Below are 25933 nucleotides of genomic sequence, written 5' to 3'. Positions count from 1 at the left end.
GTACGGGCACGGTGGCTCACACCTGTAATCCCAGCACTTTGGGAGGCTGAGGCAGGCAGATCACGTGAGGTCAGGAGTTTGAGACCAGCCTGGCCTGCATGGTGAAACCCCGCCTTTATTAAAAATACAAAACATTAGCTGGGTGTGGTGGTGTGTGCCTGTAGTCCCAGCTCCTCCGGAGGCTGAGGCAGGAGAATTGCTCGAACCCAGCAGGTGGAGGTTGCAGTGAGCCAAGATCGCGCCACTGTACTCCAGCTTGGCCAACAGAGCAAGACTCCCTCTCAAAATAAAATGAAATGCACTAAAATTGTTTTACAAAAAAGAATCGAATAGGAAAAGATGCTTAACATCATTAGTCGCTAGGGAGACGCAAATCAAAATCACAATGAGATAACCACTACACATCTATTAGAATGGCTAAAAAAAAACAACAACATAAAATGTGAGCAAGGATGCAGAGCAACAGGAATTTTCATGCATTGCTGGCAGGACTGCAAAATGGTACAGCTTTTGGAAAACATTTCGCCAGTTTCAATTTTTTTTTTTTTAAAGAGTCTCGTTCTGTCAGCCAGGCTGGAGTGCAGTGATGCGATCTCAGCTCGCTGCAACCTCTGCCTCTTGGGTTCAAGTGATTCTCCTACCTCAGCCTCCCAAGTAGCTGGAATTACAGGCGTGTGCCACACACTAAGCTAATTGTTGTATTTTCAGTAGAGACAAGGTTTCGCCATGTTGCCCAGGCTGGTCTCGAACTCCTGACCTCAGGTGATTCACCTGCCTCAGCCTCCCAAAGTGCTGGGATTACAGTGGGGAGTCACCACGCCCAGCTGACAGTTTCTTACAAAGTTAAACATACACTTACCATATGATCCAGCAATCCTATTCCTGGGTATTTACTCAAGTAAAATAAAAAACTATCTTCACACAAAAACCTGTGCACAAATGTTTATAGCACCTTTATTCATTAGCAGAAAAAACCCAACTGGAAAATGGATAAACAAACAGTAGTACATCCACATGATGGAATACTACTCAGCAATAAAAAGGGATGAGCCGCTGGTAAACACAACAGAGATCTCAAATGCATTCTGCTAAGAGAAAGAAGCCAGACTCAAAGGCTAAATATTGTATGACTCCACTTATAGCATTCTGGAAAAGGCAAAACTATAGTGATGGAGAATAGATTCGTGGTTACCAGAGGTTAAGGATTCACAGAGGCTTTGACTCCAAAGCGGTCACGGCCCCAGATAATTTTGGGAGAGACTGAGGAAGAAACTGTTCTGTGCCTTTATTGTACTGACAATAACGTGATTCTGTTTGTCAAAATTCTTAGAATTGTATGTAAAAAGAGTATATTTTACTGTATGTGCTTTTAAAAATAAATTTAATTTTTTTCTCTAAAAAAAAAAAACCCAAAAGTAGGTACTTAAATTCCAACTGAAGCTGAAACGAAGGTGACTTTTGCCCACACCCACTGTGGGTTTCAAAGCCTAGTCCTGCTTTTTGCCCCACACTGTTTTCCTCCCCACTCCCCAGCACTAGAACAAACTTGTCTGTCTTTCCAGGCTGAGGGACTGTGGCTTGGCAGCTGATCCTGGCACACTGAGTTATTAGTCTCAGATGCTTTTCTTTCCACGTCAAAGTGCCTCTGTGCAACTAACACTTGTGCTCTCCTCGCCCCACTCGCAGGGGTCTAGTGGGGATGAGCGGGCAATGGCTAAGGAGCTGGCCAGCCTTCTCTGTGATGGCAGCGAGAACACTGTGGCCGAGGGCCAGGAGTCCGCCGAGTTCTGGGACCTACTGGGAGGGAAAACTCCCTATGCCAGTGATAAAAGGTATGGGAACACAGCCTCCTCCTCTTCTGGGCTCCCCCTGCCTGCCAGGCTTATGAATTGCACAAAGGCTAAAACCTCAGTTTTAAAAACATTTCTAAGCAGCTTGGTGCCCTTAAATGGACTGTATTGCAGACTTCAGCAGGAAATTCTAGATGTCCAGTCCCGTCTCTTTGAATGTTCCAATAAGACTGGCCAATTCATTGTTACTGAGATCACAGACTTCACCCAGGATGACCTGAACCCCGGTGACGTGATGCTCCTAGATACCTGGGACCAGGTAAGACACAGCTGCAGAACTCAGAACATGACAAAGACTCCCATAGTAAGGGTTGTTTTTGTGTAGTATCCCCACCCTAGATAAACCCAGGGTAGCCCTGGACCATCCCCAGCTCAATCAAACCTCTGTCAGCAGTGACCAAAAGAAAGCCTCCGTTTTTTTGCAAGGGGTGATGTTTGAGAATGATGTTTGAAACTCACCATCCCGGGCATTTTCCCACCTTGCTTTGGAAAAATCAAGTCATCCTATCATCATGCACTTTTTAATCTTAGGATCAATAGCAACAGACTCCACATGCAGAGGATATGGGCGTTTGGGGGAACAACAGCAGTCAGTAGCCTATTGTCATAGTCAAGTAAGAGCTACTGTGGGTCCACATAAGGGCAGTGGAGTAGGGATGGAGGGATGGTGACAGATTTGACAGATGCTTAGGAGGTAAAGTTGGTCAGCCTGGTGACTCATTGGATATGGGGGGTTTCTAGGAAACTCCCAGGTTTCTGCCTTAGGTGACTAGATGGATACCACCTATCAGAAGTGGAGACTCAGATACAAGTTTAGTAAAGAAGAGCTACATCTTGAGGGTGTTATTTTTAAGGTGCTTAGAGCAGTCAAGAGGAGGTGTTCTGCAAGAAGTTGGATTCAGGAAGCTGAAGTTCAGAGACAGCTCCGATTTGGAAAGGCAGATCTGGAAGATACACATAGCAATTAAAGTGATAAACATCAAGCTGATTCTGGGAAATCCTTTCTCTGCTGAACAAATTAGGCTGAGAAAGTTTTCTGAGGCTGTGAATTGCTCACGAAAGAAAGGGGAAAGATAGGGTAGTGTGTATGATCTAGTACTTAGTATGAACACAGTAACATATATTAAATCTCCACCATAACAGGTGTTCTTGTGGATTGGGGCTGAGGCCAATGCCATGGAGAAGAAGAGTGCCCTTGCCACAGCGCAGCAGTACCTGCTCACTCACCCCAGTGGCCGAGATCCCGACACACCAATCCTGATCATTAAGCAGGGGTTTGAGCCTCCCATCTTCACAGGCTGGTTCCTAGCCTGGGACCCTAACATTTGGAGTGTAAGAAAAGAGAGTGGGGAAGCTCTTACTTCCTGCCAGGAACAGCTCACTGAGCTCAGAACAGCTCAGTGGGCAGGAAGGTGGAGTACTGCTTCACGGCTCAGTGAAATCAGGACTTCATTTCCCTACTCCTGTCCTGCTCCCTGCCTTTTTCTTTTCTCCTCTTTTTCACCTGCCACAGCAGGAAGTCCAGGTAGACAATTCACAGCAGGTCTCAGCAATAAGCAGTGTGAAGTATAAACAGTTTATAAAGTGTATCCATACACATCATCTTTTTGATCTGTACAATGATCCTGATAGCCAGTAGAAGTACTGTTCCCTATTTTATTGATAAGGAAGCTAAGAGAATGAGTTATTTGTCCAAAGTCACAGTTAATCAACAGAAAGCCAGGTTTCCTGACTCCTAATCAACTTTTTTTTTTTCCCAAGACAGAATTTTGCTCTTGTCGCCCAGGCTGGAGTGTAATGGCACAATCTCGACTCGCTGCAACCTCCACCTCCTGGGTTCAAGCGATTCTCCTGCCTCAACCTCCCAAGTAGCTGGGATTATAGGCATGCATCACCACGCCCAGCTAACTTTTGTATTTTTAGTAGAGATGGGGTTTCACTGTGTTAGTCAGGCTGGTCTTGAACCCCTGACCTCAGGTGATCCACCTGCCTCGGCCTCCCAAAGGGCTGGGATTACAGGCATGAGCCACTGCGCCTGGCCTTCAACTGCTCTTTCTTAAATCTTATAGGGAGGACTGAGGGGTTACCATCAAAGAATGTGCATTATGTTTAAGCACCTTTCAAGCCTTCATGGACCCAAAAGGGGGGATTTTCATTTTTACTTATACTTGAAATGTCTTCTGACTCCCTGGCTCTTTTGCTTTTCCTGAAGACATAGACCAGACCTAAGATGTCCCTCCCCTATAAGAAAGACCTCATCTTGTGTTTTCTCTCCTTCTCAGGCAGGAAAATCATACGAACAATTAAAAGAAGAGCTGGGAGATGCTGCTGCTATCATGCAAATCACTGCTGTGAGTCAGGTTCACTCTTGGGAGAAGCCAGCCACACAGGCAACCAGAGCCAAAGAGAACCCACAAACGCTACAGATGCTCATGGGCAAAACTCATGTCCTCCTTAGTATTACTAAGGAGTATTACTATAGTTGTCTGTTTTGATGTAAAAATTTTTTGTAATCAATAGAAAAGCAGGTCTGAGAGCCAAGTTCCTTATTTTCCTGACTTCCAGATTTTCAAACAGACTTGCTGCTTAAAAACAAAAATGGGGCTGGGTGCAGTGGTTCATGCCTGTAATCCCAGCCCTTTGGAAGGCCAAGGCGGGTGGATCACCTAAGGTCAAGAGTTTGAGACCAGCCTGACTAATATGGTGAAACCCCATCTCTACTAAAAATATGAAAATCAGCTGGGCGTGGTGATGGGCGCCTGTAGTCCCAGCTACTCGGGAGGCTGAGACAGGTGAATTGCTTGAACCTAGGAGGCAGAGGTTGCTGTCGGCTGAGATGGCACCACTGCACTCCAGCCTGGACAACAGAGGGAGACTCCATCTCAAAAAAACAACAACAAAAAAATGAAAACTTGTTTTATTATTCAACTCTGCCATTTAGGAGAGATTAAAGTCATTGGCAGTATTTTTCAGAAATAAGCTTCTAACCCAAATGACATTTTTATTCGTTTCTGACAGTGAAGTCCACAGAAACTTAGACCATTTACCCCTATTTTAATGGTTAAAAGAAGTAGAGCCTCTGGCCAGGAATCCAGCAGTTCTTTAACCTCAGGAGGAGTGCATGGCACCAGGAGTTCAAACCTGCAATTCTGTCCTTTGTGCTCCACAAACTCAGATTTTAAAGCTAATGTTGATATAGTATCTTTAAATTATATTTAAGTAGAACTACAACCTGAAGTCATTTAAAGGCTGGAAATGCAGGGCTAAATAAAAGTACCAAGAGAAGGTATGTGATCCCAATATTCAAATGAGATTCTGGCACAACATGTATGCCAAACTGGCTATACAGGACTTGCCTTGAACTTACTGAATCACTTTTCCCAAAAACAACCCCAAAATCTGAATATTTTCTATTCCCAGATGATTCTGACATGCAGCCAGGTTTGGGGACCATTCCTCTGAAAGATGATTATAGAGGGTGAAGTGGCACAAGTCAAAATGTTAAATATTACACACATTTAGAACTGTAACCATACAGACACTGAGGAGTCTTTTCCCTGTGCCTACATTCTTATCTTATCTTACCTAGGACATGAAGAATGCAACCCTCTCCGTGAATTCTACTGACAGTGAGTCAAAATATTACCCTATAGCAGTTCTGTTGAAAAACCAGAATCAGGAGCTACCTGAGGATGTAAACCCTGCCAAAAAGGAGGTGAGTGACTGAAGAAACTGTCTGTTGGAAGTGGAGCTCTCCATGAGTAAATGGCCTAGGACAGTTCTGGCACGGCACGCTGTAGCTGCTCAATGGACATCTGAGCTACTCAGGAGCTCAAACCAAAAGAAACAGGGTTCTTTCTTGATTCTTTTCTCTTCACCTACATCAATCTATCAGCTAGCTTCTGTCCACTGCTCTCCATCTCTCTGCTACTAGTCTAGTGCAGCCATCTTGGACTACATACTACAATCCAACTGGTTTCCACCTGTTCCTACAATCCGTTCCCCACGCAATAGCCAAAGGGATCTTTAAAACATATGGCACTGCCCTGTTTAAAACACCTCGAATAGCTTCCCACTACATTTTAAAAAAGAATGTGAAGGCCGATACAATCTGGCCCCTGCCTAGCTCTCTGATTTCATTTCATATACCAATACCCTCATCATTCACCACCCTACAGCCAGTACAGCCGCTGCTTTGCTGTTCCTTAAACATGCTTATTCCAGCCTTTGAGCCTTTACACTTGCTGGTGCTCGTGCCTGAGAAAACATCCCTCTCCCAAATAACCACAGTGCCAGCACCTTCTCATGGTGTAGGTCTCAGCCCCAGTGTCACCTCCCCGAGGAGGCATTTCCTGACCACCTTAATACTGCTTCCCATACCTGCTCCAGTCCCTTTATACTTGTTCATTGCCTATTTCCCCCTCTAGTAATATCCTTAAAAGGAAGGACCTTTGTCTGTCTTGTTCACCATCATATTCTCAGCTTCTCAGCACCTACAACAGTGCCTAGCAGATAGCAAGCATTCTTAAGTTTCGCTTGAATGAATTAACATATTTGAGTTAAAAGAATAAATTTCTTGGCCAGGCGCAGTGGCTCACACCTGTAATCCCAGCACTTTGGGAGGCTGAGGCGGGTGGATCACAAGGTCAGGAGTTCAAGACCAGCCTGGCCAATATGGTGAAACCCCGTCTCTACTAAAAATACAAAAATTAGCAGGTGGCGGGTGCCTGTAGTCCCAGCTACTTGGAGGCTGAGGCAGGAGAACTGCTTGAACCCGGGAGGCAGAAGTTGCAGTGAGCCGAGATCGTTCCACTGCACTTCAGCCTGGGCGACAAAGCAAGACTCTGTCTCAAAAAAAAAAAAAAAAAGAATAAATTTATTTTCCCCTTGAAGAAGTTGATTTGGGAATGGACTCTGGACTCTGGATTTCCCACAGCGTCTTATCTAACCAACTCAAGTATGTGGACTACAATTTTCTTGAAAGCAGAGCCCATATATTAATAATCTTTACTTAATTAATAATCTTTACTTGTATATAAATATTCAATAAATCATTAAGTAAATGTTTAGAATAATTTTATGCTCAATAAGATCATGCATTTGAAAATTTCTGGGTAAAAATGGTAGTTACAGACGGAAAACAAGGAAAACCATGGCTCAATTTAGTTCTTCATTCTGCCAAAACTTGATGTCTGTAATTCATCCTTAATACATAACCCATTTATTGCCTTCTGGCAAGAAACTGGTGCTTGCTGGCACTGTGAGAGCAGTGAATCCAGTAAGCTTCTGTCACAGGCCAAAATGGGACTCCCTGAACTGAAGAACACCTCTCCAATGAATAATTTAAATCTCTAACAGCCTTTCTGAGAAAGTCATCCTACTTCCCTCTTCAAGGATCCACCTAGAACTCCCTCTCGCTCTGACTTTCCCAACTTCTGTTGGCACTGATGTCATGTCTTCCTTCTAACTAGAAACTTTGTTTTCTCTCTTAGAATTACCTCTCTGAACAGGACTTTGTGTCTGTGTTTGGCATCACAAGAGGGCAATTTGCAGCTCTGCCTGGCTGGAAACAGCTGCAAATGAAGAAAGAAAAGGGGCTTTTCTAAAGCAAGAAGGCCTATATCTACTGCAAGGCCACAGAAGAGAGCAGATAGTGCCAATATCAGGAAATAATTTATCCACCAATTTCTGCCTGACATTCAGCTACTTAATTTAGATATAATAGAGTCTGAAAACACTGTTCTCCATTTTTTCTCATCCTTGCATTCCTTCCTTGTTATATACCTAAAATGTTAACCACATGGTTTTTGGATTTTGTGGCCCTCTAGCTAAAGCCTCAGCAGAAAGCACTAAAACTGCATAAATCTGGAGAAATCAAAAGAAAGAGAACCAAAAAACAATGCTCAAAATGTTTAATAACTTTGTTTAGCATTATGCCAGGACCTACCTTTGTTTTCAATTTTAAGATCATTATTTCTAAAATCTATTTAACCTGTAAATCATTTCAAAGCATTTTTAACTTTTCAAATAAAGATACCTCTAATGAACAAATGCGGTTATTTTCAGTATTCTGGGTTTGCTTGTTATGGTAATTTTATGTTATATTGGAAGAAATGTTTCAGTACTGGGGAAGTAAAGAGGCAATGTTAAGTGACCTCTCTGGATAACCGGACTACTCTAATTTCTGTTTCTGGCACAAGAATGTCAAAATCTGCCTTACAGCTGGCCAGGAAACCTCAGTACTCACCCACCCACACATTATCCAAAAGAGAAACAGAGGCATGTGTTATTAATTTAATTAAATGAAGCCAGAACCAGTGTGCCTACCACTGCAGAGCACCTTCAAAGCATGCTACAGACAATCACAAAGAAGAGAACCCACAGCTTCCAGACAACTCTAGGTTTGAATCAGTAATCCCAAAGAATTCCATGTGGCAGAAGTAATATAACTAGGGAGGTTCCGAGGCAGAAGCATGGTCCACAGTACCGCAAAGCAAAAACAGAAAAGAATTCTATGTCATAAAAGGTGGAAGACAGAACATGTAAGTTAGAAATTTCAGAAACACCATAATAAATCTATGTTGAAGGGAGCAGCAGTATTGTTGATGCCTGTTCTCCAAGACACTGTCAATCACGTCAATAAGGCCCGCCCGTTAATTTTGAAAGGCACAGAAAAGCTAAACCCAGTATTATGCAAACAAGGAAAAAATTATTTTTATTATATAACTATTTAATAATTTTACCCATGAAGTCTATAATCTCGTTATAACGCAAATGAAAAATACATTCTCAGTCTGAAGAGGCTTGGGAAATACTCCTTTTTGTAATGATGTCCAGAGCTAAAAATAAATATTCCTCCTGGGCCGAAAGTCTCTAGAACCTATTCAGTTTCTGCTGCCTCTTCACCTTCTCCACATTCAAACCGCACAAAGTCTACTACCGACACCCCCTGAGGCTGCACATACTGCCCCAAGGTAATGGAGGGATCCAGCAAGTATGGCTGGGACAACATCTTAGTCTCTGCCTCCCCCCCAGGCTCATCATCCAGGGAGCCAACAGAGAGGGGGGCCATGCCCACCACATGCTGCCCAAGGCGGCGGCCAATGTCTTCAAGGTTTGTTTTCTGTTCAGACGTCTCACAGATGACCAGGGCCCCATACTTCCCCAGCACCAGGTTGTGAAGTGAGGGACTCTGCATTGCTCCGTGGACATAAGAGCCAACGTAGAACCCAGATGGCACCTTCACCCATGCAGCTCGTTTAAGAGTCATGTTTTCTCCCAGTTTTCCTATTAAAAAAAGCAAAAACAAAAAACCAAATACACCAACAAATTGTGATGTCTGTGATGGTACCAAAATAAGAACAGAAGAGGCCCAGTTTGGAAGACAGTCCCTTTGCATTTACACAGGATATGCAGTAAGATGAAGAGACATCATTTTCAGTTTTTGTATAAAGAGGAAAAGGGGCATGGGGCGGGGCAGTGGGAGTGGGGGAAGTGAAGAATACCTTTATGAAGCATCAACTATGTACCAGGCACTCTGGTACTTAAAAACAGGTTGTGAGGCTGGGTGTGGTGGCTCATGTCTGTAATCCCAGCACTTTGGGAGGCTGAGGTGGGTGGATCACCTAAGGTCAGGAGTTCAAAACCAGCCTGGCCAACGTGGATAAAACCCCGTCTCTACTAAAAATACAAAACTCAGCTGGCCATGGTGGTGTGCACCTGTAATCCTAGCTAATCAGGAGGCTGAGACAGGAGAATCACTTGAACCCATGAGGCAGAGGTTGCAGTGAGCTGAGATCGTACCACTGCACTCCAGCCTGGGCAACAGAACAAGACTCTCTCTCCAAAAAACAAACAAACAAACATAGGTTGTGGTGACACAAGTATGTGTGACTCAGGTCTCACTTCTGCCTCTTTACTGACTATATGACCTTGGGCAAGTGACTCAATGACATAATCTCATTTACTAAATTTATCAAGCCTTTGTTTTCTCACCTTTAAAATAGAGATGAGACCACCTACCTTTCAGGGTTTTGGGGAGAAATAAATTATATATGTAAAAGCAGCCGGGCACGGTGGCTCACACCTGTAATCCCGGCACTTTGGGAGGCCGAGGTGGGCAGATCACCTGAGGTCGCGAGTTCGAGACCAGCCTGACCAACATGGAGAAACCCCATCTCTACTAAAAATACAAAAATTAGCCAGGCATGGTGGCAGATGCCTGTAATCCCAGCTACTTGGGAGGCTGAGGCAGGGGAATCTCTTGAACCCTGGCGGCAGAGGTGGCATTGAGCGAGATCATGCCATTGCACACCAGCCTGGGCAACAAGAGCGAAACTCCATCTCAAAAAAATAGATATATATAGAAAGAGAGAGAGAGAGAGCATTAACTATAGTATCTGGCACAGAGTGAGCACTCAAAAGCTAGCTATTATTACAATAAGCTTAGGCTTAGAGAACTTAGGTAACCCACCCAGTATCACAAGGCAGAGTTAAAATTAAAACTCAGATCTGACTCCAAAGCAATTAAGTACTTTTTCCCACCATCCTGAATGCTCCATAACTGACACAGACAAGTCCTGATCATCCCTTGTATCAGGAGAAAGTCCACAGCTCAAAGCCCTCATCAAAAATAGAAAAAATAATATTGTCAGAGTTATTTATGAGAACCATAAACAGAAAGTATGCCTGGATGAGCCATAGTAATATCTAAAAGTCACGGAAAAGGAGAATACAGAAACCAAAACGAATTTTAAAATAGCTCAAAGCATATACCCAATAGTTAATTCCCAGAAACCGACAAGGTTGAAACACCCAGCTCTTCCAGAATTTCTTAATAAGCCCCATACACAGCTGTCTGCCTGGTTTCTAACCCATGACTCATTGAAACATCATAGATAATACAAGATGACCTGATAAAAACGGAATTGATGCTTTGACTGGAAACTTCAGATGAGCAGTAAATTCCCAGCAAGCTCCAACCCTTCCCTACCACCCTCCCTACATCAAGCGCTTAGGAAGAAAGCAAGATCCCCGCTAGTCCCACCACAATGATCCAGATGTGGTTCCTATAGCCAACAGGCTCTAAAAGAATGTATCTTTACAAATTCACAACCAGATTTTTTGAAAAGAAAGATCAAATTCCTAAAAACAATGCTCCTCAATTGTCCTGCAACCTTTTATAAAGAAGAGGAAATAATCTTTAATGTACTATTTTCCCTATAGTGTATGCTAAAGTACTTAGCTGGAAGTCAAAAGGCCATCTCTGCCTGAAGACATGCTTTGTTTTGTTGGCACAGTAATGAAAATAATTTTAATTAGTTGCAAACAGCCAAAACCCATGAGATTTTGGACATAAATGTAAATCCTTTTAAGGAATTTAGAAATTCTGATGACCCCGGGACTCCATTTCCCTAGATATAACAATTGGTTAGAGCTTGGTAATGACACTTCCTCCAGCAGCGTATGAGCTCTTTAAGATGCCTAATGTTCCCTAACATCTAACACACAAACCACTTCTCACATTCGTATCATCTGACCCTTGTAGGCACATGATTCTTGACCTAGATTTGGAGGAACAAGATAACAAGAGATCCAGTCCCTAATTTCCAGTTTCCAGAACCTCTACAAATACTCACCAATTGCTAAAGCCAACTGATCCTTGAGTGAGCCATCTCTGTCAGGCCCAGCTGGAAGTCCAGAAAGCTCAGAGGAATTTAAGAAGCCCTAAGTACACAAAGAAAACAAACATGAACTGATTCTGTACTATTCAAATTATCAAAAGAATAGGCAAAAATAGTCTATTTCTAAGAAAATTATTGGCCAGGTATGGTGGCTCGCACCTGTAATCCCAACACTTTGGGAGGCCGAGGAGGGTGGATCACCTGAGTTCAGCAGTTTGAGACCAGCCTAGCAAAAATGGTGAAACCCCATCTCTACTAAAATACAAAACTTAGCTGGGCATGGTGGCACACGCCTATAATCCCAGATACTGGGGAGCCTGAGACACGAGAATCGCTTGAACCTGGGAGGCGGAGGTTGCAGTGAGCTGAGATTGTGCCAATGCACTCCAGCCTGGGAAACAGAGTTGAAACTCCATCTCAAAAAAAAAATAAAAATTATTTAAGACAACTAAGTGTAGATAATATTTTCATTAAGCCAAGGATGTTAAAAATTGGTAACAGTTCCATCTTTATAAATATTTTATTCTATCACTGCACCACCCCCAATAACATTCCACTCTCATCCTCCAGTCTAACTTCTTAGAATGTAATTTCCTAGAAATCAAGAACAATTATTTTCTTTTTATTTTAAATATAGAGATGGGGTCTCCCTGTGTTGCTCAGACTGGTCCCGAACTCCTAGCTTAAGAGATCCTCCTGCTTCAGCCTCCCAAAGTGCTGGGATTACAGGCGTAAGCCACTACACCCAGCCAAGAACAGTATTTTCTTTTTTTTGAGATGGAGTCTCGCTCTGCTGCCCAGGCTGGAGTGTAGTGGCATGATTTCAGCTTACTGCAACCTCCGCCTCCCAGATTCAAGCCATCCTCCTGCCTCAGCCTCCCGAGTAGATGGGACTACAGGCATGCGCCACTATGTCTGGCAAACTTTTATATATTTTTTAGTGGAGACAGGGTTTCACCATGTTGGCCAGGCTGGTCTTGAACTCCTGACCTCAAGTGATCCATCTGCTTCAGCCTTCCAAAGTGCTAGGATTACAGACGTGAGCCACCGCACCTGGCCAAGAACAATATTTTCATAAAATCATAAAATGTTAGAGCTAGACTTGCACATTGTTGATGGGAATGCAAAATGGTACAAATCCAATGATGTGAAATTGTAGTATCTAATAAAACTACATATGTATTTATCCTTTGACCCTGAAATCCTATTTCTAGGAATTCACCTTGATGATATACTTACAATAATACTGCACAAGTTTATTCATTGAACAATTATTTCTAATCATAAAATTGTAAAAACAGCCTAAATGCCCAAACATAGGAGATTAAACTATAGCACATCCATACAACAGAATACTATGTAGTTGGAAAAAATAAAAAGGATGACCTTCATGAATTGTTATGGAGTATTTCCAGGATATATTATTAAGTGAAAAAAGCAAATTATAAGTGTATATGCATATTATACTACTATCTGTGCAACAAAGAACTATTTGTATAAATATGCTTATTTTTGCAAAAAGAAATACTGAAAATGGATAACCACAATCCAATGACACTGGTTATCTAAGTAAACAGATGGATGGGAACGGGGTAGAAGGGACAGAAGCAGTAACACCTCTCCGAGTATAGCTTTTTTTTTTTTTTTTTTGACAGTTTCAACTTTGAGGACTTTGTTAATGTATTTTATATATTCAAAAATAAAACTAAATCTGGCCAGCCAGGCACGGTGGCCCACGCCTGTAATCTCAGCACTTTGGGAGGCTGAGGTGGGTGGATCACCTAAGGTTAGGAGTTCGAGACCAGCCTGGCCAACATGGTGAAACCCCATCTCTACTAAAAATACAAAAATTAGCCAGGTGTGGTGGGGGGTGCCTGTAATCTCAGCTACTCAGGAGGCTGAGGCAGGAGAATCACTTGAACCCAGGAGGTGGTGGTTGTGGTAAGCTGAGATCAAACCACTGTACTCCAGGCTGGCTAATGAGCGTGAAACTCCATCTTAAAAAAAAAAAAAACCTGGACCAGTACCGTGGCTCATGCCCATAATCCCAGCACTCTGGGGAGGCCAAGTCAGGCAGATCACTTGAAGCCAGGAGTTTGAGACCAACCTGGCCAACATGGTGAAACCTCATCGCTATAACTATAAAAAATATTTAAAAAATAAACAAACAAACCCCAAAGTGCTGGGACTACAGGCATGAGCCACGGCACCCAGCCAAAACAAACAAACAGACAAAAAAACCCCATACATTTAAAAAATAAAATTAAATCACATATTTGGGGTGAAAATAAATATTGACTACTAAGAAATATAAAACTATATTTCAAACGAGTAACATAACCTCACAGAAGGAAAAAAAAAATCCAAATAACAGAGTCACGTGACCACCTAACTTCAATGTAAAGACAAAACGAACTACAAATAAATCTTGAACTCCTTAGTAGTTTTGTTATTTGCAGTGGTCAGGGGTAGCAATTCTGAAACAATTTTGTATATATGTTGTAACACTGAGTACATAGGAGTACACAGGTAAAAACAGTAAACATATTGAAGTTGCTATGAAAAAGGAACCACATACACACAGCACATACACCTGCACTGTCTGCTGAAAGAACAAATGACATCTCAGTAGAAATCAGCACACTTGGCTGGGCGCAGTGGCTCATGCCTGTAATCCCAGCACTTTGGGAGGCTGAGGTGGGTGGATCACGAGGTCAGGAGTTCAAGACCAGCCTGGCCAACATGGTGAAACCCCATCTCTACTGAAAATACAAAAATTAGATGGGTATGGTGGCACGTGCCTGTAATCCCAGCTACTCGGGAGGCTGAGGCAGAATTGCTTGAACCGGGACCCGGGAGGCAGAGGTAGCAGTGAGCCAAGATCGCGCCACTGCACACCAGCCTGGGCTACAGAAAGACACTCTGTCTCCAAAAAAAACAAAGAAATCAGCACACCTAATACTCAAATCTTGGTTTCTAAAAACCATTCCCCAGCTAAAAAGGACCAGGACTCCTTGAAGAAGTGGCCCATTCCACACTTGAGGAAAGGAAAGTATGACATAAACCCAAAAGATAAGAATAAACAAAAAAAAGGGCTGGGCGCGGTGGCTCATGCCTGTAAACCTAGCACTTTGGGAGGCCCAGGTGGGTGGATCACCTGAGGTCAGGAGTTCAAGACCAGCCTGGCCAACATGGTGAAACCCCCATCTCTACTAAAAATACAAAAAAATTAGCCGGGTGTGGTGGCGGGCGCCTGTAATCCCAGCTACTTGGAAGGCTGAAGTGGAAGAATCCCTTGAACCGGGAGGGAGAGGCTGCAGTGAGTGAGATGGCACCACTGCACTCCAGCCTGGGTGACAGAGAGACTCCATCTCAAAGAAAAAAAAAAAAAAGCGATGATAACATGTACATAAAAAGTGACAGGGCCAGCTGTAGTGACTCAAGCCTGTAATCCCAACACTTTGGGAGGCCAAAGCAGGTGGATTTCTTGAGCCCAGAGGTTTGAGACCAGCCTGGGCAAGATGGCAAGACTGTCTCTACAAAAAACTTAAAAAAGAACCTAGCATGGTGATGTGCACACATAGTCCCAGCTACTCAGGAGTCTGAGGTGGGAAGACCACTTGAGCCCAGGAATTTGAGGCATCAGTGAACAATGATTGTGCCACTGCACTCCAGGCTGGGCAAGAAAGCCGGATCTGTCTCTATTTAAAAGAAAAAAAGAAGTGATAAAGCAAATACAGTAAAATGTTAACAAATGGTGAATCTGGATAAAGAGTATACTGAGGCCAGGCATGGTGGCTCACGCCCGTAATCACAGCACTTTGGGAGGCGGAGGCAGGCAGATCACTTGAAGTTAGGAGTTCAAGACCAGCCTGGCCAACATGGTGAAACTCTGTCTCTATAAAATATACAAATACTAGGCGTGTGTGGTGGCACGTGCCTGTAGTCCTAACTACTCAGGAGTCTGAGGCAGGAGAATTGCTTGAACCCAGGAGGTGGAGGTTGCAGTGAGCCAAGATTGAGCCACTGCACTGCAGCCTGAGCGACAGAGCAAGACTTCATCTCAAAAAACAAAAACGAAAACAAAAAAAAAAAAGAGTACACTGGTGTTTACTGGTAAAATCAGAGCTAAAATTTCTGGTTCAAGCGACTTATCTACTCAATACAATTAAAAAAATAATCTCAACATTGTTTTCCATATAATATGACTATGTAATGCCAGTAATAATTAACATTTACCAAGACATCTCAAGAGAAGGATAAAGAAGATAAAAAAGTTAGTAACAAATTCAAAAAAATTACTGTGAGTGGTTGGTTCATTTTTGCTTTGGCAATAAAGCTGAGTCAAAGGCAGAATGACATAATTCCTTTCCTTGATCCCTCTATGGATAAGAATATGCTTATTTTCCTACACTGTGTCTTTTCCAATCTCTCTCTCTTTTTTTTTTTTTCTGAGATGGAGTTTTGCTCTTGTTGCCCAGGATGAAGTACAACGGCTCACTGAAACCTCCACCGCCCGGGTTCAAGCGATTCTCCTGCTTCAACTGCCTGAGTAGCTGGGATTACAGGCATGCGCCACCACGCTCAGCTAATTTTGTATTTTTAGTAGAGACAGGTTTCTCCATGTTGGTCAGGCTGGTCTTGAACTCTCGACCTCAGGTGATCCACCTGCCTCAGCCTCCTAAAGTGCTGGGATTACAGGCCTGAGCCACCACATCCGGCTCCAATCTCTTTATTTAGAAATCCTTTCCTAAGATCATTCCAAATTTCTGAACACAAAGCCTAAAATGGCTTCACTTAATCTGACTAACTCCATTTCCCTGGCATGCATGCATTCATTCATTCATTCATCTGACAAAGATTTATTGAACTCCAACTAAGTAGTGGGCCCAATTCTCTTTCACCAGAGATACAACAGTAAAAGGACAAATTCCCTGCCTCATAAAGCTTACATTCTAGTGGGGAAGACAGACAACATACAGCTAAATTAAAATGTAATATATAAACACCATAATAAAAAATGTTAAATGAAGCACGACATGGGGATATAGTAATGGGGGAAGGGTAATCCTATGCAAAGAGACAGCATTTAAGCAGAGATGTGAAGTAAGGGAATGAGACATGAGAATGTCTAAAACAGGAACAGCAAACAAGGAGAGCAAATTCAGCACACTGAAGACAAACCCCAAACTTACTTTACTGTATGTAGAGAGTTGATCCTTTAGGCTCTGACAATACATCATGGTTCCAAGGGCTACTTGCTGGACCAACTGTTGAAATTTTAAATTTCTAGAAACAAAATCTGTTTCACAGTTTACCTGTGGGAACAAATTGATATAGCTGTATAAGCTGTTTAATAATTTCCAAAAGTGCCTTAAGGCTGGACAGTAAATCAAGATACTGACAGAACAAGCTACAGACTCAACAGAAAAAAAATGACTCCAAAATTTTAAAGCTACAGTTCCTCTCCTAGCCCGAAACAGAATGAAGTGATTCACGTTGGGCCAGTGAGTTAGCAATAGCCTGTATATTCAGAAGATGGTTCAATAATGTCCTGAAGGACTCACCACAAGTTTACCACTTACCTGTGTCTGCACACCATCATCACCTCATTCTCCAGCCATCCCAACTCCAAACCACTTATGCTATTATCTTGTTTATTCCCACCTCTCATTCTAAACTAATCCACACCTGATTCTTCACCAATTATGGCCCCCAAACCTCCTCTAAAATAGCTACACTCTATTCAACAACAATTAATATAATTAACTTTGTAATCTAACTGTTCCAGGAAACAATCAGTGACAAGGGGTAAGGCTGCACCAGACTCACATTCAGGAGTAATAGTCTAGACTGCTAGTAATGTACACACCAGTACATTTCTATACTTAAATGAATTCATAACTAATACCCAAGGTTTCATTAGTTTAACTTCAACTACCCTTTATGGTTCTTAAACAGATCTCTTTCTCAAGAAGATAAAGGGCCTACTACAAGCTTTATACCCAAGGGACAGCTATTCTTGGTATCTGGAATTTCCAACAACTCACCTCTACTAATACAGTTGTGTTTCCTTCCTGCAACAGCCCAATCAGGCCTTCTTTGGTCTTTCTCCCTTGGAGCTTGGCAGCTTTGCTCCAGCCCTCTTTCTGGGCCTGCTTGTGGAGCCAGATCTCTGCCTATAAATTGAGAAGAAAAAGAGCAGACAACAAAGTCACAGAATTTAGAACTAAATGTAATTCTAAGATACGCTCAGGTTTCCTGATTCTCTAAATTCTCTAACAGAAACTGAAGTAATCTATCATTTACTGGCAGTCTACCACTAAATGCCAAGCACCAGGTATTATTACAACCGGTGCCTTGGATGAATTTAATCTTCACAACAACCCTATGGGGCACACAGTTGTATTTTCTGTATACAGTTATGCAGCACATAACAATATTTCGAACAATGACGGACTCCACATACGATGATGGTCCCTAAGATTATAATGGAGCTGAAAAATTCCTATTGTCTAGTGACACTGTAGCCCTCCTAACATTGTAGGGCAACATATTACCTACATGTTTGTGGCAATGCTAGTGTAAAGAAAACTTCTGTGCTGCCAGTCCTATTAAAATATAGCACGTACAATTATACACAGTACATGATACCTGAAACAATGAACAACTATGTTACCAGTTTATGTATTTACTATAATATATATACTTTATTGTTTTTTTAGAGTGTACTCCAACTGATAAACTACTCGGGAGGTTGAACCTCTTGAACCCAGGAGGCGGACGTTGCAGTGAACCAAGATCAATCACGCCACTGCACTCCAACCTGGGTGACAAAGTGAGACTCTGTCTCAAAAAAATAAAAATTGAAAAAATTTAACAGTAAAACAGCTTCAGGCAGGTCCTTTAAGAGGTATTTCAGAAAAAAACATTGTTATCATAGGAGACAACAGGTCCATGCCCGTTACGGACCCTGAAGACCTTCCAGCAAGACAAGATGTGGAAGTGGAACACAGTGTTGATGATGATCCCACTCCTGTGTAGGCCTAGGCTAATGTATGTGTTTGTGTCTCAGTTTTTAACAAAACAATTTTTTTTTTTTTTTTGAGACAGAGTCTCACTCTGTCGCCCAGGCTGGAGTGCAGTGGCCAGATCTCAGCTCACTGCAAGCTCCGCCTCCCCGGTTCACGCCACTCTCCTGCCTCAGCTTCCCAAGTAGCTGGGACTACAGGCGCCCGTAACAAAACAATTTTTTAAGGTAAAAAAAATTTTGGCCAGGCACGGTGGTTCATGCCTGTAATCCCAGAACCTTGGGAGGCCAAGGTGGGCAGATCACGAGGTCAGGAGATAGAGACCATCCTGGCTAACGTGGTGAAACCCCGTCTCTACTAAAAATACAAAATAATAGCCAGGCATGGTGGCAGGCCATCTGTAGTCCCAGCTACTCGGGAGGCTGAGGCAGGAGAATGATGTGAACCTGGGAGACAGATCTTGCAGTAAGCCCAGATTGTGCCACTGCACTCCAGCCTGGGGGAGAGAGTAAGACTCGTCTCAAAAAACAAACAAACAAACAAAAAAAAAACATTTTTCAATTAAAAAAAAGTTTAAATTTTTTTTTTTGAGACAGAGTTTCACTCTTGTTGCCCAGGCTAGAGTGCAATGGCACGATCTCGGCTCACCACAACCTCCACTTCCCAGGTTCAAGTAATTCTCCTGCCTCAGCCTCCCGAGTAGCTGGGATTACAGGCCCTCGCCACCACACCCGGCTAATTTTATACTTTTTTAGTAGAGACGGGGTTTCTCCATGTTGATCAGGCTAGTCTCGAACTCCCAATCTCAGGTGATCTGCTCGCCTTGGCCTCTCAAAGTGCTGAGATTACAGGCATGAGCCACCACGCCCAGTCAAAAAAAGTTCAAAATTTTAAAAACAGAAAAAAGCTCACAGAATAAGCACATAAAGAAAAATATTTTGGCACAGCTGTACAATATGTGTTTTACACTGTTATTACAAAAGAGTCCAAAAGTTTAAAACATGTTAAAAGTTTATAAACTAAAAATGTTACCTTAAACTAAGGTTAACTTATTATCGAAGAAAAAATTTCTTACAAATTTAATGTAGCATACGTGTACTGTTTTGATGTCCACTGTAGTGTACCATAGTGTCCTAAGGCAGGCCTTCTTATTCACTAACCACTCACTGACTCACCCAGAGCAACTTCTAGTCCTGTAAGCTCCATACATAAGTTCCCTATAGAGATGTATCTTTTTTATGTTTTATGCCTATTTACTGTACTTTTTCCATGTTTAGATACACAATACTTACCACTGTGTTACGACTGCCTACAGTATTCAGTCCAGTAACATTCTGTAAAGGTTTGCAGCCTAGGAGCAGCTGGCTATTCCATATAACCCAGGCTGTAGTACAATACACTATCTAGGTTTGTGTAAATACTCTATGACGTGCATAAGCCAAAATCTCCTAACGACCCCATTTCTCAGAATGTATCTTCCTGGTTAAGAGATGCATGACTGCACAGACAAAAATTACACAACTCTGAAAAATTAAGATGTCTAAAGTCAGCCAGGCGCGGTGGCTCACTCCTGTAATCCCATCACTCCGGGAGGCCGAGGCGGGCAGATCACCTGCGGCCAGCAGTTCGAGACCAACCCGACCAACACGGCGAAACCCCATCTCTACTAAAAATAAAAAAAAAAAAAAAAAATTGCCGGGTGTGGTGGCGCACGCCTGTAATCCCAACTACTAGGGAGGCTGGGGCAGGAGAATCGCTTGAACCCAGGAGGCGGAGGTTATAGTGAGCCGAAATCGCGCCATTGCACTCCAGCCTGGGCCACAAAGGCAAGACTCCGTCTCAAAAAATATATATATATATGTATCTATATATCTATATATATATATATGCCTAAAGTCAGACTGGTGGGGCACCACAATGTGACTCCTGATCGATCTAACTGTAAAGCTCACACAAACCCTTTCAGCTCCAGGCAACAAGAAACACCATAAGAGTCTGGTTTGTTAATCCTGGGATACTCAATTGCTTCCAAATAAGACAAAGTGAAGGCCAAGGTTGTCATTTAAGCCAGATTTCCACTTAGGGCTGTGCCATTATGGTCACTGGAGAGCAGGTCTAACTTCACGCTCCCCAGCGTGACCGCTCCAAGAGTCTGAGGTCGAGCTCTAGTACTCCGCCCTGCACCCCTCCACACACAAACCTGTTTGAGGTCTCCACCACAACTCTCCAGAGCTTTCTTGCAATTTACAAAGGAGTAGCCTGTATTCCGCCGCAGTTTCATGAGGAGCTCCTTGCTGGAGGCCGAGGCAGACAGACGGGGCCCAGCATGAAGTGTGTGCCGTGGCTGGGGCGACTGACGCAGAAGAGACCCAGCCTGGATGGGGTAAGAAAGGGATGAGAGGCAGGAAGCAGCAAACTCCAGAGGGTGGAGGGTACACTGGCAGGGAGTGGACGGTGTGCAAACGGGGGTGCACCGAGACTGGACTGGGCAGAGGAAATGCTGTCCGGGAAGGTGGGATGGAGTCAAACGGGGTTGGGAGGAAGGGAAAGGTACAGGCGCACAGAAGAGCTGCAGGGAAAGCAGGTCGGTACCAGGACCAGGACTTCTCACCGAGTGGCTCCCGGTCCGCGCGACCAGGAACACACGCAGTGACCGTAGCAGCGACATCTCCCTAGCCGCAGTAAACTCCCTCCCGCGGTCGCAAAGGTGAGGCGACAATCCTACGGCGCGGCGGAAGGGCCACAATTCTCCAGCGGAACGCACCAAACGAGGATGGTGCCACCTGCTGGCCGGAGGAACACAGTCCTCTCCTCTACTTGATATCTTGAGACTACACATTTGTTTTTGGTTCTTTTTTTTTTTTGAGTCTCGCTCTGTCGCCCAGGCTGGAATGCTAGTGGCCCGATCTTGGCTCACTGCAAGCTCCGCCTCCCGGGTTCACGCCATTCTCCTGCCTCAGCCTCCCGAGTAGCTGGCACTACAGGCGCCCGCCACCACACCCAGCTAACTTTCTGTATTTTTAGTAGAGACGGGGTTTCACCCTGTTAGCCAGGATGGTCTTGATCTCCTGACCTCGTGATCCGCCCACCTCGGCCTCCCAAATCCCAGCTCACTCTGGGATTACAGGCGTGAGCCACCGCGCGCAGCCTGAGACTACACATTTCATATGGGAATTACCCCCCACCTCCCACCCCAGGTAAAATAACAGAAACCAAGAAATAAAGTTGTCACAAAACAACAACACAAGAAATGTGGGTAACATTTTATGTTTATTTTCAATGCGCGTTTATATTCATTATCCATTTATGACTCACAACAAACTTGTGTAGTTGGTGAATGGGTTCTGAAATTTGTCCAAGGTCACCTAGAAAGGCAGGGGTGGAATCCATTGAACAAAGCGAGTAAATATTTATTGAATGAGCACAATATCTGTGTGTGCCAGGAACTGTGTTAGGCTTCTGGGGACTAGACATGGGTAAATCACAGCCCTATCCTCCAAGGTAATTTAATGGTGAGAAAATGAAAATCAAAAATGTCAATGCAAGACAAATTAAGGTCCCATAAGACGAACAAACAGTTAAAGGGTCTCAGGGAGAAAGAAATCACATTCAAGCAAGGGGCTCAGGAAAGAGGCAAAGAATAATGAAGATTTTGACAGGTGGCAATAGCCTTTCAGGCAGAGGATTATCATAAAGAGTGAGAAAGAAGTCAGGAAACTTTAGTGTGGTTTTAGAGAACAAAGAGTACTTTTTTTGTAATTTGGCCAGAGGTCCAATACATGTAGCAAAGGAGTAGGCAATGCAGTAGGAGGGTAATTTGGGATAACATGGACGCAGACTAAGTACCAAGCAGAGGAGCTTGTTCTTGCTTCTATAGGCAGTGAAAGCTAATCAAGCTAATTTTGGAAGATCCCAAGAGTTTGCAGAATGGACTGAAGGAGAAAGCATGGAGGCAGGGAGTCCAAAGAAGGTGACTATGTGCCTAAGCAGTAAGTAAAGAGAGCCCCAACCAGAAGTACCAATGTGGGAAGAGAAAAGAGGTGAAGGAAAAACACATTAGGAACTGTGTTAGGCTTCAGGGGATTACAGATTAGGAAGGAAGGACTGATGAAGCTAAAGAAAAATCAAAGATGAAAACTTAGTACTGAGTCCAGTGTTCTGCACAGCATGATGTTCTGTGATCAAGGCTCTAACTCTGGAAAGCACGAAGAAACTACAGTCCAAAGGACAGCTCTGCAGCCTCAGCTTCGGAGCTGGGAGGACTTGACTCAGTTAGAGCCATGGTTCCACCAGATTCTATCTCTAAAAAGCAGGAAACAGGTGGTTTGAGGCTTCTTCCTTCTCAGCTCCTGAGCAAAAGCTGAGTTCTTGCACAACAGATTTTTAAGGCTTAATTCTTTCTTAAAAAATAAAAAACAAAAACAAAAAAAAATCCTGGGCTAGCGCAGTGGCCCATACCTGTAATCCCCAGCACTTTGGGAGGCAAGGCAGGTGGATCACTTGAGCCCAGGAGTTTGACACCACCCTGGGCAACATGGCGAAACCCTTCTCTACTGAAAATACAAAAATTAGCTGGTATGATGGCTCATGCTTCTAGTCCCAGCTACTTGGGGAGCTGATGCAGGAAGATCATCTGGGCCTTGAGAGGTTGAGGCTGTAATGAGCTGTGATCATGCATCTGCACTCCAGCCTGGGTGACAGAGTGAGACCCTGTCTCAAACAAAAGAAAAAAAATCCCATAGAATTTTTTTTTAAGTCCATTCTGTATAAACAGCAACAGGAATGGAAGTGATCAGTGACAGTCTCTCTACAACCACTGCTCTCATATCCCATATACCTGCCTTAGCCCCTAAAAATCCTAGATACCTTACCATCCTCCTCCTCTGAGAACAGGAGCCAGGAACCTCCTTGGTGTTCTAACACTAGTGCTGCCAGAGCTCTGGGATTCCTGGTAAGCAGGCCCCACACTGCACCTGCCCAAGAGTATCTGGGGTAACAAAGAGGGAAGGAAGAAAGTGAGAGAGGCCAGGGAAATCCATCCTTTTTGGTCTTCATGTTTGTGGCTCTGGAAACATGATTTTTGAGATACCCAGTTCCTTCATTAGGGCAAGAGACTGAGAAGAACAGCAGGGGTGATGTCAAGCAGGTCTTGGTTCCCTGTGCCTGGCCCTATAGATGTTGACATTTTCATCCTCATCCCGCTGAGCCAGCTCCAGTTGGAAATGCTGGGGCAGGAGGTGCTGAAAGAAGCTCTCTGTCCCGTGCTCCTCTCTCATCTTGGAGGCCAGATAGATGGTGCCATGGGGCCTGCACAGGTGTTGGAGGGTCCCCAGCAGCAGAGGGAAGGTGGGTTCCAGGTACACGATATCAGCCCCCAGCACCAGGTCATAGTCTCCAGGGAAGACATGATGGTCAATCCCCCAGGACAAGGCACGCACCTGGGCCTGGCCTCCAGCTGGCACATTGGCCTGGACGTTGCCCTGGATCTGTTCTAGGGCCAGGGGTAGGTCAGTGATGGTAACATCCCCCCCTGAGAGAGAGGAAGGAGGAAAAATGCAAGTCAGAGGGACCAACCAAGGGTTCTTGGCTCCTGCCTGGAAGGTCCAGAGACCTCAGAGCATAGAGGACAATGTCTTGACAGCCCGGAGCCCACTCTGGCTTTTAGTTGCTTCAACCTCCATTTCACCCACTGCTATTCTCATTACCCTACATTCTACAACATCAACATTCTCTCTGAGCTAATCTTCAACCTCTCTGGCCAACACACAACAATCAGATGTCAGCAGAAGCCTGGGCAGGACTAAGCTGGAGATGGGTTATGCACCCACCCCCACTGACACAAGCTTGCCTTAAGGGTCTGGAAAACTTCCCAGAAAATGTGACCTCAGCTGAGTCCTAAAGGACAAGTGGGAGTTAGTCAGGTGGAGCTTTCCAAGAAGAGAACAGTGAGTACAAAGGCCTGGGAGTGAGAGAGCATGGCATATTCAAGAAAGGCTGGATCTTAGAGGATATGGAAGGGGGAGAAAAGTGTCAAGACATGAGATAAGGGGAAAGTGATTATGATATGCTAAGGAGATTCAGGTTTGGTACTGAGGGCAATAGGCTTTAAGGGCAGAAACAGGGGTGAAGATGGTCAGATTAGCATCTCAGAAACCTTCATTCATGCAGTACATATAATTTGGAGCACCTACTAAGTGCTGGGTGTATAAGGTGAGCAAGACAATAACACAGCTTTCTTTGTTTCATTCTAGAGGTAGAGACACACTAGGTACTGCATCATAATCATGATGACTATGATAGAAAGAGAAGCAAGCAGTACTAGGAATCCATCCATTCATTCATTCATTTATTCATATTTATTATGTGCCTATATGCCAAGTGCTGAGAACATAATGATGAACCAAGAAGGTAAGAATACCCCCTCACAGAGCTTATGGTCCAGTGGCAAGAAACAGATAACAACAACCAAAATAAATAAAATAAAATACACTGTACATCAGATGATCATATATGCCATGGTGAAGCCCCAAGCAGGGAAAGGGGATAAGAATTCCTTGAGGGATGGGGAGAAATGCAAGTTAGAGTGGACCAACCAAGCGTTCTCAGCTCCTACCTGGAAGGTCCAGAGACCTCAGGGCATAGAGGACAAAGTCTTAGCAACCTGAATGTAATTTTAAATTGAGTGGTCAGACCAGCCTGACCAAAATGGTGAAACCTCGTCTCTACTGAAAATACAAAAAATTAGCCAGGTGTGGTGGCAGGCGCCTGTAATCCCAGCTACTTGGGAGGCTGGGGCAGGAGAATCGCTTGAAGCCGGGAGGCAGAGGTTGCAGTGAGCAGGGATCACGCCATTGCACTCCAGCCTGGGCGATAACAGCAAGACTCTGTCTCAAAAAAAAAAAAAAAAAAAGGGATATCCTGGCCGGGCGGTGGCTCATGCCTGTAATCCCAACATTTTGGGAGGCCAAGGCAGGCAGATCACGAAGTCAGGAGATCGAGTTCGCCATCCTGGCCAACATGGTGAAACTCTGTCTACTAAAAATACAAAAGTTAGCTGGGCATGGTGGCATGTGCCTGTAATCCCAGCTACTCGGGAGGCTGAGGCAGGAGAATCGTTTGAACCAGGGAGTTGGAGGTTGCAGTGAGCAGAGATTGCAGCTCACTGTCAGCCTGGCGACAGAGAATTGTCAGCCTGGCGACAGAGAAAGATTCCATAAAAAAAAAAAACCCTTCCGTTTCAACCAAAATTCTTACCTTTTGAATGCTACTCTATTCTGCTATGTGTGTGTGTGTGTGTGTCTATATACGCATGCACGGGAATGCTTGTGTGATAAAACAGGGTATGGGCCAGACTTGGGGGCTCATGCCT

General features: G+C 43.9%; 3 protein-coding genes across 10 annotated transcripts in view; 1 reads left to right on the top strand and 2 right to left on the bottom strand.

Annotated features, from left to right (window-relative positions):
* The window catches only part of AVIL (advillin), a 21583-nt gene extending 13729 nt beyond the window's left edge, over nt 1-7854 (top strand). The window contains exons 15-20 of the mRNA XM_011988616.1: nt 1687-1832; nt 1965-2109; nt 2994-3182; nt 4133-4201; nt 5440-5565; nt 7343-7854. Of these exons, the coding sequence (XP_011844006.1) occupies nt 1687-1832; nt 1965-2109; nt 2994-3182; nt 4133-4201; nt 5440-5565; nt 7343-7456 (789 nt within the window). The 3' untranslated portion in view covers nt 7457-7854. The remainder of the gene's footprint in view (nt 1-1686; nt 1833-1964; nt 2110-2993; nt 3183-4132; nt 4202-5439; nt 5566-7342) is intronic.
* Nucleotides 2494-21283, bottom strand: TSFM (Ts translation elongation factor, mitochondrial). Of its 7 annotated transcripts, none has more exons than XM_011988619.1 (7): nt 21176-21278; nt 20765-20938; nt 17584-17712; nt 16729-16851; nt 11489-11576; nt 8766-9137; nt 7275-7285 (listed from the first exon to the last, which is right to left on the bottom strand). In XM_011988619.1, coding segments are annotated over exons 1-7 (945 nt in total). In that variant the 5' UTR covers nt 21233-21278; the 3' UTR covers nt 7275-7283. The 7 variants fall into 7 exon arrangements, with proteins under 7 accessions (XP_011844012.1, XP_011844009.1, XP_011844007.1 ...); XM_011988617.1 differs by lacking the exon at nt 7275-7285 and adding an exon at nt 12524-12586 and having other exon boundaries at nt 8635-9137; nt 21176-21275; XM_011988622.1 differs by lacking the exons at nt 7275-7285; nt 8766-9137 and adding an exon at nt 2494-2794 and having other exon boundaries at nt 21176-21283.
* Nucleotides 21284-21815: 532 nt separating this feature from the next.
* Nucleotides 21816-25933, bottom strand: part of METTL21B (methyltransferase like 21B) — a 10364-nt gene continuing 6246 nt past the window's right edge. For both annotated transcript variants that reach the window (XM_011988609.1, XM_011988610.1), the window contains exon 3: nt 21816-24094. In XM_011988609.1, coding sequence (XP_011843999.1) covers nt 23703-24094 — 392 coding nt within the window. In that variant the 3' untranslated portion in view covers nt 21816-23702. The remainder of the gene's footprint in view (nt 24095-25933) is intronic.

This window comes from Mandrillus leucophaeus, unplaced genomic scaffold (genome assembly GCF_000951045.1).
Source record: "Mandrillus leucophaeus isolate KB7577 unplaced genomic scaffold, Mleu.le_1.0 Scaffold332, whole genome shotgun sequence".
Taxonomy (NCBI): domain Eukaryota; kingdom Metazoa; phylum Chordata; class Mammalia; order Primates; family Cercopithecidae; genus Mandrillus; species Mandrillus leucophaeus.
Note: the sequence above shows the minus strand (reverse complement) of the source record. Positions and strands in the feature narration are given on the sequence as shown.

Coding starts and splice junctions, on each gene's coding strand:
- TSFM (XM_011988617.1), bottom strand. CDS start 21,232: ATGTCGCTGCTACGGTCACTGCGTGTGTTCCTGGTCGCGCGGACCGGG. Junction 16,852..17,583: donor ACACAACTGTATTAGTAGAG/GTGAGTTGTTGG, acceptor TTGTTCCCACAG/GTAAACTGTGAAACAGATTT. Junction 12,587..16,728: donor AACTCTCTACATACAGTAAA/GTAAGTTTGGGG, acceptor GTTCTTGGCCAG/GTGCGGTGGCTCACGTCTGT.